General features: G+C 34.3%; 1 protein-coding gene across 1 annotated transcript in view; it reads left to right on the top strand.

Annotated features, from left to right (window-relative positions):
* The window catches only part of COL24A1 (collagen, type XXIV, alpha 1), a gene marked incomplete at its 3' end in the record, with an annotated part of 142,583 nt that overhangs the window by 127,439 nt on the left and 3,004 nt on the right, over positions 1 to 12,140 (top strand). The window contains exons 26-28 of the mRNA XM_008582339.1: positions 6,407 to 6,472; positions 7,095 to 7,263; positions 11,817 to 11,926. Coding sequence (XP_008580561.1) covers positions 6,407 to 6,472; positions 7,095 to 7,263; positions 11,817 to 11,926 — 345 coding nt within the window. The remainder of the gene's footprint in view (positions 1 to 6,406; positions 6,473 to 7,094; positions 7,264 to 11,816; positions 11,927 to 12,140) is intronic.

Genomic DNA, 12,140 nt, shown 5'->3' with positions numbered 1-12,140 from the left:
CAACAAAAAAAAAAAAAAAAAAAAAAAATACACACATACACATGCTTTGAGGAATTATTAGGAGGATTAAATGAGAAAATATATGTGCTTGACACATTATAGGTAGATGATCAATAAATGTTAATTTCTTTGCTTCCTTCTTTTCTTCCTTTGTCTCCTTTCAATCTTCCTTCATCTTGCCCAATATGGAAACAAGTTTCTATATACTGTCTTTCTGGGATTTGCAGAGTCCACTGTAAGAAAGTGGCAGTGCAGCATTGAGAATAAGACTTCTAGAGCAGAAGTCTAAATGACAATGAGAAGACACCTACATATTCTGTCTAAAGTCAGCTTATGATCATAGCTTCCATGAAACTCTTAATTGTCCCCTCATACTGTAACATCGAACTGATCTCTTCCCCTTCTCCATTCATACTCATTTATTTTCATGTCAGTTTCCCCTACTAGATTGTGAACTCTCTGAAGTTAGAGAATATTTTTGAATTCTTTTCCATTCAATCTCTTAATAAGTGTTTGTTGAATGAATGAGTGAATGCCTGCATGTATGCATACAAAAAAACAAGTCACAACTGATAGACAATTTCAGTGGGAATATTTCAAGCTAGAAGATTTCACTTGAATTAAAACAATGTCTAGAATGGAATAGGATCATAGAACTAGATGTCCTTTCAGTAATTATTTAGCAATTATTTCAAACTATGAGTTATAATTTATTCATCAAGGAATCATAAGACCAATTTAGTGAGTCTCATTCAGCATTCTTTTGAAATGAAATGAAATGAAACAGAATAGAAAAAAATACAGGGAGTAACTGCTTAATAGGTGAAGGGTTTCTTTTTGGGGTGATTAAAATGTTCTGAAATTAGATAGTGATAATGGTTGCACAACGTTGTGAATCTACTAAAAACAACTGAATTGTACTTTTAAAAATGGTTAAAATAGGGAATTTTATGTTATGTGAATTTTACCTCAGTAAAAAAGCATTTAAAAAATCAGTACACCATAACTAGTAAGAATAAATGATTTTGTGGGTTTTTTTTTCAGTTAAATATGTATATGTTTATGTGAACTTTGTCATGATACAGTAAAAAAGCATTTAAAAAATCAGTACACCATAACTAGTAAGAATAAATGATTTTGTGGGGTTTTTTTTTCAGTTAAATATGTATATGTTTATGTGAACTTTGTCATGATATAAAAATACATTTCTTACTGTGGGTCAAGATAAGAAAAGCCTGAAAACCTCTGATCCAGTCCAATCCCCTCTTTTTAAGTCCTACAGAACTAACATAACGTGCTCAAGTTCCTTAAGTAGTACTGCTAAAAGGAAATGTTTCAGGAAAAGGAATATATATTGATGGTGATTTGGGTTTTTTTTTAAACTTTATATTTTTTAATTCAACATGTTTATGGGGTAGATTGTGTTGTTTTAACACATGCATATATTGTATAGTGATCCACTCAGAAATAGCATATTCCTCACCTAAACATTTATCACTTCCTTGTGGTGATAATATTCAAGATCCTCTTTTCTAGCTATCTTGAAATATATTGTTAGCTTTATTCACCCTGGAACACCAAAACTTATTCATCCTGTCTCACTGTAACTTTGTACCTGTTCACCAAGCTCTCTTCTTCCCCACTGGATGGTGATTTTGAATGTGGAGATAGAGTAATAACCAGACTTGGTTATTGTATATGGTAAGATCTTTAGAAAGAAAGAAATTTACCACAAGGTGTCAAAGTTAACCAAAAATGATTGATGGGATAAAGAGAAGAACAAGGTGGGTATGAGTGTCTGTATTTGGTCTAAGGTGTGGAAACAATGATCATTCAAAATTATTAAACGAGATAAGGAATTTTCAACTGATTTATTCCAATCAATGGATCAAACTGTGGGACCTGAATTGGTGAATTGAGAGGTGGCAGCTGCTGGTATTGTCCTGGTTCCCTAAAACCAGCAAATACTTCCACCATGGAGAGAGGAATGACCTGAAATCAGTTCCTATCCCATCAATATTTTCACCTTCCAGTGATCTTGAGACTTCAGAAGCCTGAATATATCTGAAATAACTAAAAATATTTGTCTATTACACCCAACCTCTGGGCTTCCTCAGGGACAGTTTCTATCGATTGTATTTTTTTCCCTGTACTCAAATATGGGGCCATACTTTCACGTTTCTTTGCATGTCTTATAATATTTTTGTCGAAAACTAGACATTTTAATACAGTGTGGCAACTCTGGAAATCAGATTCTTTTACCCAACCTACATTTGCAGTTGTTGCTATTTATTGTTGTTCGTTTAGTGACTTTTCTGAATTCTATAAAGTGTATATTATATGACATGTATGAGCACTGAAGTCTCTTCTCAGTTTAGTGGTCAGCTAATTTCCTTAAGAGATTTCCCTAAAGGTCAGAATCAATAATATCTCAGTTTTTACCAGGGGTGTGGGTGTCTGTGTACATGTTGGGGCACCCCTTCAATGCTCAGCCAGGCAATCGACACCTATGCCTTAGCCTTCACTTTCTGCTGGTTATGGAGCCTCAAGGTCAGCCAGAGGAGAGCGCTTACAGCCTTCTCAGGTCTTTCCTGAGCATGCACACAGCCACCTACATTCACATGGATTTCTAGATTCCCAGGAATATGTCAGAGCTTTTCAAAGTCTCTATGGACATCTCATTCCCCAGCTTTTCCTTGTAAGCTCTTCAGTTAGTCTACTGTTTGCTCTATCTGGTTTTTACTGCTTCGGGCAACCACAGAGTTAAACAATTCCCTCTAAATATTTTTGAAAAATGCTCCCGGATAAAGGGCTTTTTGCATTGGATGACCTCTGAATCAGGTATAATATTGACAGCCTTGCAAGTGGTATCTTCCAGAGAACCACCAGACAATTCCCTGGAAATGAGACTGTGAAGCAAGTCTAACCGCATTCTGTTCCCTCCTATGGCTATCAGGCTGCTGGTTTTCACTGTTTCACCGTGACTGCAGGCTGTTGGTTTGTCAAAAGACAAAATTACAACAAATTTAGTTCAAATGTCTAATCAGCTTTTATTTGCAATTCTAGAATCACATACCTCATTCTATGAAATAGAAATAAAATATAATGAGTGTTCCAGGGAACTGAGCGTAGGAAGCTGGCTTTATAGACAGACAAGGGCTGAAGAAGCAAAAACAGGAAAAAAAGTGGACTGTTCATTCAAAGTTACTTTGTCTAGAGGGGTAAAACAGAGGAGACTTCCTTATTAATTGACTCAGGTTGAATGGAATCTCCTGGGTTTTTTGGAAAACTGACCTGTTTCAAGGTCCAACTCGATTACAAATGGCACTTAGTACAGTGACTCCATTCCAATTTGGTCTAACTTCTGGGGCCTAGTGAAGGAGGCTGGTCCAAAACATTGGCCTCCCATAAACTTTAAAAGTTTTCAAGGCTACCGCAGAGCTAGAAAGAGTGGCATGGAAATAGGGCAAGTTAAAATTCTCCAAAGATCACTGCTCTTACCAAGAGTCAGCTTTTTCTTAAGTAAATGCTCCTCAAGCACTTTTTTAATATTCGTAATTCTAAAAGTCTTGGTGACAATTTTTGCCAGTTTTCTCATTGCTTTTATAGGAGAGAAAATTTTGAGAGGTCATTACTCCACCATTTTGCTGTCTCCTAGGTCTCTAATCTTGAGTACACATCTTTTTTAATATTCTTAATTCTAAAAGTCTTGGTGACAATTTTTGCCAGTTTTCTCATTGCTTTTATAGGAGAGAAAGTTCTGAGAGGTCATTACTCCACCATTTTGCTGTCTCCTAGGTCTCTAATCTTGAGTACACATCTTTTTTAATATTCCGAGTGATGAAATGGAAAGACATAAAAAGCACTTTTGCTACACACTGAAGTACAGTGGTTGTCTTAAATAAAAGCACTGTCCACCTGTTTGGGTTGCAAACTGAACTAGCTGCTTTTATCATAGAACACCATTTTTACTTGCAGACTACCAGTGTTACTAAGACATGAGTATTTACCAGATATTTTTTTGAAAATGAATGAAGTGAGGCTGTCATTTCAAGGAAAACAACTGACACAATTTGATGCCACTGATAAATTTTAAGTTTTCAAGTAAAAATAAAAATTGGAGAAAACTTGTATCTGTCACTGTGAATTTGACAACTTCCCAGTTTTTCTGATGAGATTAACGATAGTGTTAACAAATGTAATTTTTGATATGAAATAATGTCAGTGTTTGGAAGATGTACATAATTCCATGAACTAATATTTTCTGAATGACCGATTCATGATATTAACAAAAGCATGCATAGGTAAAAGATCCTGTCAAAGTTTAAGATAGACCAATAGATTTTAATATAAAAGAGTACAGGAAGTTTATTGATATGTTCTCAGTTTTCACATTGCAACTAACCCTTAAGAAACTACAGCTTGTCAAGTTTTGGTATAGTATCAAAGAAGAATATCCATATTTATCTGAAAATGCTGGTAAAATACTCTTTTTTCCAACTGCATATCTCCATGAGGCCATATTTTCTTCATATATTTCAACTGAAGTAGCATATCACATCCGATTGAATATAGAAGCAAATATGAAAATTTAGCTATCATCTAGCAATCCAGACGTTAGGGATACGTACAAAAGTATAAAGCAGTGCCACCCTTCTTGTTAATTTTTTGTTTTGGAAAATACAGTTGTTTTTCATAAAAAATATTTTATTTCTATTAACATATAATGGGTTTGCTGTTATTTTAAAGAAATTAACACATAAATAGTTTTAAATGTATGTTTTAATATTTACTATGGTAAATATCAAAAGTTATAATTCACGTAAACAAAAGTTGTTTAAGGCCTTTCATATTTAAAACTGTAAAAGGGTCCTGATTATGAAGAGTTTGAGAACTGCTATGCTAGGTTTTCTAATTAAAGCCCTAATCACCAACAAGGTGCCAAATAGAAAGTGTAAAAGTGGCTATTGTTTAGCACTTAATTCAGTTTCCCATGTTTAGTATCAACATTTTTGTGTGGCCCATATCCAGAGTTTGCTCATTCATACAAGGAAGATGGCCAGAATTATTTAATCCACAGAGACCATTTCAGGCTAGCACTTTCTGCTTCGTACATAGGCCATGTTCCTTCTGTCTTGTGGCTTTTGTACACGATTGTTACTTCTGCCTGAAAGCTCCCCTACCTCCTCTTTAACACTTCTTATTTATTCTTCAGGTCTCAAGTTCAAATCTCACTACCTCAGGGAAGCCTTGCTTGACCTATCCATTTCAACCCTTTACATCCTCCAGATAGGATTGATTCCCTAATTTCTTTCACAGATTCATGCACTTTTCTTTCATAGCACATACTACAATTTATAATTATGTATTTTTGAGAGGATTTGATTAATGACTATCTCCCCTCTAAATTTAAGTTCCACAAGGGAAAGCTTCTTTTTTGCTTACCATTTTATCCTCAATATGTATCACAGGGTTTGGCAGTATATATATATATATATGCAGAATGAGTCAATTCTTTTCCAATATGAAAACCACATGTTGAGACAAGGAAGAGCGTGTTTTATTGATTGTTTCATCATTTTAAATAGCTTTTCAAATTACTAGTCATAAGTTATGAGAAATCTGTTGAAAATAGCCTCTCTAGTATGAACCTCCAAGTAAAAAGATATCTTAGTAGTACAAGAAAGAAAAGATTCTGAAAGAAATTATATTGCTTAATTCACTTACTTAGATGACATTTTCCAGAACCTTCTCTCAACTCACGCTTCTTAGTTTCCAAGCTCATTTAAAAAAAAAAATTGCAAAAGGACTTTCACTAATGGTTATGCTGAGTCTTTCTCTAAAAATATCTGTTATTAAATGCAGGAGGAGGTTGGATTTATGCTGTATTATTTCTTTTGGGACTAATGGTACATTTTCCAACTTCAGAAATTGTTTTTAAGACCACAGAAGTATCAGATTAAGTTAATGTGGTAACTACCTCAGAACAGTAGTATTTTATTCTGTTTTGCTTCCAAGAATGTAACTGTTAAAAATTACTACAGTTATTTATTCTTCACTTTACAATTTATTAACTGAGGAGATCATATTTCATTCTTCTTCCATTTCAGTAATTTGGTGTATATGCTTTTTGCAGCAGAGAGAAATAGTTTTTCATTTGAGGGCTATAGACTTCGGTTCTGTTTTAATTAGGAGACCTTCAAGATTTGGATGAGGGCAGCATATTGTCCTTTCAGATAGCTGGGCAATATTTGCAAGATCTATCTAACCATAAAAGTCACAAACCCCTTTTAGATAATAAGTCTAGTATACTTTAACAGCAGTGCTTTCAGAATTTACAGCCTTTACTTTAGAGCAGCTCAGTGTTGATCTTATTGCTGATCTCAAATGGTTTTGTTTTACACAGAAACAAATGGATATAAATGCTGCTATTCAAGCTTTGATTGAATCAAATGCTGCCCTACAGATGGAGGTAATATATCTGGCTTTATTTATGTTGGCACTCTCAATATACAAATTAAACAGAAAATTTTTTGTAGACCAAAATGTGGCTTTCTCTCAAAGATTGTATCTAAAACAGATTGAAAATATGAAACCATTTTCAAGAACAAAGTAAGTGATTACAGTATAATTAAAAAGAAATATATGCATAGGATATTTTGTAAGGAAAACATTTAAAACAAAAATGTTATTTGGTAAAGGATTTATTTGTAAGGAATTTGGTACTATTGAAGAGAGTAGTTAATAAAGTTAGCCATGTTTCCAAAAATAGGATCAATCTATCATTCCTACTCTTTTATCTTATTTAAATTCTAATTATCAATGTATAATTTTTTAATGACATTATATAGTAGGCATAGTAATTCTTTAAGTCTATGACAGCCTGAAAACCAAACTCCCAAGTGTGAATTTAATTTCTTATTTAGGATCAAGCTTAATAAAACATAGACATATGCCTATGCTTAAATACAAACTGTTCTTTACATCCTACTCCCAACTTGGTACACACAATAGGAACCCATTTTTCTTCTGCTTTGATCTGTTTTGGTCATTAGAGGATTTTTGCTTATACGATTCTTATGATGACTTGGCAGAGCTACCAGAATACTGAAGTGACTTTGATCGACCACAGTGCAGAGATATTCAAAACTCTGCACTACCTTAGCAATTTACTGCACAGCATCAAGAATCCTCTTGGCACACGAGATAACCCAGCACGAATCTGCAAAGATTTGCTTAACTGTGAACACAAAGTATCAGATGGTAAGTTCTTGGTTTCCTCAAATTCTGATGTCTGATTTCATTTAATCATTTCGGTGTGTTTGAAATTTGTAGTACATTTGTTCCAAATCTTAGTCATTTTGATAAAACCCTGGCAGAAGCCATTTTAATGTCATCAAGAATAAAATGTTCTTAGAAGAAGACATGCTTTTGATGTTACCCAACCCCTAGCTATGTCACTTGCTTATACATTGTGCCTAGAATATAGCACATTCATGTTAAAAATTAAAATAGGTAGAATTGACCTTTGGGTTGACAGACAGGAGCAACTGTCAGAACTTTGTAATTCAGGACCACCAAAGTTGACAACATAAAGAAAGATATCATAGAGATCCCACTACCATACTCCCTAAGAGTATAGTTTTTACACAAAAGCACATTCATGTTAAAAATTAAAATAGGTAGAATTGACCTTTGGGTTGACAGACAGGAGCACCTGTCAGAACTTTGTAATTTAGGACCACCAAAGTTGACAACATAAAGAAAGATATCATAGAGATCCCACTACCATACTCCCTAAGAGTATAGTTTTTACACAACATGGACTTTAAATGCTCCATTCTAGAATCAGCAGCCATGGAGTTGTTTGTCATTTTTGAAAGTCTCTTATCCCTACATAGATACCCAAAATTCATTAACCAGAGACACAAGAATGAATTTAGAGTAGAGCTATGAAGGAAAGTTTTTAAACTTAGAGGAACGATCATGAGTTAAATGAGAGAAACCTTGTCTGCTACAATATGCCATTTTATTTTAATTTCTATTTGGTTTATGGTCAGCTGTACAATCAATATTATATCATTTTTTGCTAAAAACTCTAGGCCCCACAAAATGACATATAGGCTGATTTGAAGAGAACTATGTTATGTCATTCAGTAGGGTGAATAATAGTTCTTATTTTAATTTTATGTGGACACACACACACACATATTCTTGTCCAAAACATGTTTCCATTCTAGAAGTGCAATAAAAATATTCGTTTTATTTACATTAATAAAATACTTAACTTCTGTAGATATTTCCTGCCCTAGATTAACATAAAAACTAATATTTATAATTGCAGCTGCCTATAATAATTGTAAGCTTCTTTCCTCTATTGAAGGGCATAAAAATGTAATTCTATAGAATTGACAGAAAATTTTTGTAAGAAATACAAAAATCAGTATGAAATCTAATCAAAGTCTGCCTTCCTTATATGAGAAATGGCTAAGTGGTATAGATTGTGGAATATCAGGTCTTTACACCCCAGAATCGGAGATGATAAATGCTACAGAGAAAAACAAAATAGCAGGGAAGGGGGATATGCTAGAGAGTGGAGTGGAGGGTGCAGTTTTAAATAGAATGGTCAGATAAGGCATCTCTGAGAAGTTGACATTTGAGTAATAGCAGAAGGCAGTAAGAGAGCAACCTACAGGAAATCTAGGGAACGAGCTTTCTGAACAGAAAGAACAAAGCAAAAGTCCTGAGCCTGGGAGTGTACCTAGAATGTTCCAGGATTTTCAAGAAGGCCAGTTGACGAGAAGAGATTGCATAAGGGGGAGAGTGGTAGGAAATCAAGTCAGAAATATATCGAGAAGCCACAATGTATAGGACTCTCTAGAATACTCAAAAGCTTCCAGCTTTTACTCTGGATAAGATGGGAAGCCATTGGAAATTTTTGAGCAAAGGAATGACATAATTTGAATTAGATTTTGAAAATATTACTCTGGCTGATGTGTTACAAATATAATGAGGAGGGCAAGAGTAGAAGTGGGGAAATGCTGAGAAGGCTATTGAAATAATTCAGGAAAGATGATGAAAGGTTGGACTAGAGCTGATCACAGGGGAAGTGGTAACAAGTGGTCCTATTTATGGACATTCTTTAAGTTACAGCCAACAATTTTTGTTGGTACATTAGATGTGGGCTATGAGAGAAATCAAATGGTAAAGGATGACTCTAAGGTTTTTTACTATAGAAGGATAAGACTGCTGTTGATAGATATGGAGACTTCAGGAGAAGCAAATTTGGAGAAAAGATGAGGAGTTCAGTTTGGATATATTTAGTTTGAGATGTTTATTAGACATTCAAGTAAGAATGCCAAATATGTGGCTGGATATTCAAGTTCAAGGTCAAGAGAGAGGTCCTGGCTGGGGTAAAAATTATGTAGTCACTGACATATAAATGGTATCTGATGCCTTGAGACTGTTTAAGCCTAAATAGTAGGTAAAGAAAGAAAAGAGAAGAGGCCTAAAAACTGTGCCCAAGGGCTCTCTAATGTTTAGAGATCAGGGAGATGAGGGGAGCTTGCAAAGAATACTAAGCAGCAGCTATCACTGAGATAGGAGGAAAACTAGACGAATGTGGTGTCCTGGAAACCAAGCAAAGAAAATGTTTGCCAGAGTAGGAGTAAGAGATTAACTGGGTCACTGTCAAATAAGATGAAGACTAAGAAAGGCTATTGGATTTAGGAATGCAGAGATCATTGATGATCTTCACCAAGAGCAGTTTAGAGGAAAAGTAGTAGTTAAAACCCTATCAGATTTTATGAGAAAATGATGGAGCTAGGGACTTTACACTTCTGCTAATGAAGTATGTAATTCAAATTACCTGGCTAAATTGAATTTTTTTTTTTAGTTAGAAGCATAAAATAGTTAACAAAGTAGTGAGGAACTTTCAAACCAAGATTTTGAAAAAGACAGAAAAGAAATGAGCCCAACGCTTGCAGCTACTTTTGCCGTATGTTGAGAAGCTGAGTAATACTTCTGATGGCTTCATGGGGCTAGGAGTCAAAAATTGGAATCCATGGCCCACTAAAGGTGGGGACTAAGGGTCTCAAGGGGCTGTACTCTAGGAGTAACTAAACTGGAAGAAAGAAAACAGGCGTTCATACAGACCATAATCTCACTTCACACCATCTAGATAGCTCAGAAAATCTCAAACTTTAAATGGATTAAAGTGTTTCCAGACTGCTGGTATCCCACATACCTGGCAGAAACAAACAAAAATCATCTATAAAAGATAACATCATCCTAGGGCTCAAATTATTCACACAAATCATTTTACAAATACAATGCCCAGCACACAATCAGTGATAACCAGGCACACAAGTTGACAAAACACCATAAATGAGACCTGACAGAAATAGCAGACAACAGAAGCAGACTTGAAAGAGAGAATAAGAGAGGCAGAATTTATATCTGTCAGTACAATGCACAAGACAAGTCTTACGTAAGAACACAGTTTATCCATAATAATAAGAGGGATTAGTAATAAGGGAAAATATATGTGTACAAGTACAAGAGGACTTCAAAAAGTTCATGGACAGATTCATATCATCTTTTAATTCTTTTTTCCACAAATCTTTGAAGTACCCTCATACAGATAGATGGGTAGATGTGGTTAGGGCGAACTTATATAGTTTTCTTTAGATTTCTTCAGTTGTCTCAGTGAAATCGAAAGGGTATCAGTCAAGAATAAGAGTGAAAGAATAGTTAACTAGGAGAGTTGACAGAGGGAATGAACTAGAAAAACATAGTATTACTGACTAGCAATTTTATAGTCTAGCAACTTTACAGACATATTTGAATTTAAAGTGAGGCCAGTCAGCATAGTTGTGTTTTTCTTTACCCACATTTATCTGTGTAAGTGCAGGCACAGATCACACAGAAAATTGAATTTACATAGGGTTGAGGTTTTGTAAGACAAGTACAGTGAAGTGAGGCAAGGCAACAGTGTTAAGGAGGTTTCTAAGGAAATGATTACAGTAAAGGACTGTGGGCTTTAAGCTGGATGCAAAGGGAAGTGATCACATGATCATGAGGGACAATGAGAAAGCGGTTGTGTCAGTGGATAATAGGTCCTGATTAGATCAAAGAATTATTATTGTCAGGACACTAGAGGGGTGAGCTGAAAGTGACGAAGGTACTTTTCCACCAATTATCTTGTACCCTCCTCCTACCCCCGTACGTTAACTTCCAAGGCCATCCCCTAGCCTTCGTTATTACCTACAACTGCATCTCCTCCATACGTTCACCTCTCTTCTCTTTCCAGCTTACAGAAAATGTTTTATTTTTATTTTAATTATCAATATTACACATGAATATAAATTTTTTCTTAGAGCGATTGAAGTTGTTTCCATTTTAAAACAAAATATTCATTTTAAACTCTGTAATGATGTAGAACATAAGTACATACTTGTATACTACGTTAACTCCAACTTTTAACTGTGTAACTTCAATTCATTTTTAGTTGATGAGCTCATCCTACCTGTAGAATGAAGCAATAAATTAGGCCATCTTATCATTTTGATTAAAATAATGAAATGCCCTTAAATTGATAGGTATGTGAAAAATACAGCATTTTCAGTATCATTTTTACATAATGCATACCGTTTTCATTCATTCACTATCTATAAGTATATTTATAATCTTCTAAGTTTTTTAACAGGTAAGACTATGAAAATATATATTTAAAGTATGGTGATTATTTGTAAGAATGGTTCGAATATACTTTGACATGGCATTTAAATAACTTTTATTTTACCATAAATTAATAGGGAAATACTGGATTGATCCAAATCTCGGATGTCCTTCAGATGCCATAGAAGTTTTCTGCAATTTCAGTGCTGGTGGCCAGACATGTTTATCTCCTGTTTCTGTGACAAAGGTATGTATTGAATTTTAGAAGATATCTTAGTATGTTGCACAATACCATTGAACAATGATTTTTAAAATTCTATCACTTTAAATAATTATGAATTTTAAGAATGAAAGCATCCACAATTAAAAAAAAAGAAAGAATGAATGAAAGCAAGGAATCATTATCATTTAGAGAAGTAATTTTTATGTTTTTTTTTTTTTTTTTGTCTTTTGTCTTTTTC

The sequence above is a fragment of the Galeopterus variegatus genome, unplaced genomic scaffold (genome assembly GCF_000696425.1).
Source record: "Galeopterus variegatus unplaced genomic scaffold, G_variegatus-3.0.2 Scaffold2575, whole genome shotgun sequence".
NCBI classification, from domain to species: domain Eukaryota; kingdom Metazoa; phylum Chordata; class Mammalia; order Dermoptera; family Cynocephalidae; genus Galeopterus; species Galeopterus variegatus.
The sequence above is the reverse complement of the archived record's forward strand: the minus strand, read 5'-3'. Positions and strand labels throughout refer to the sequence as shown.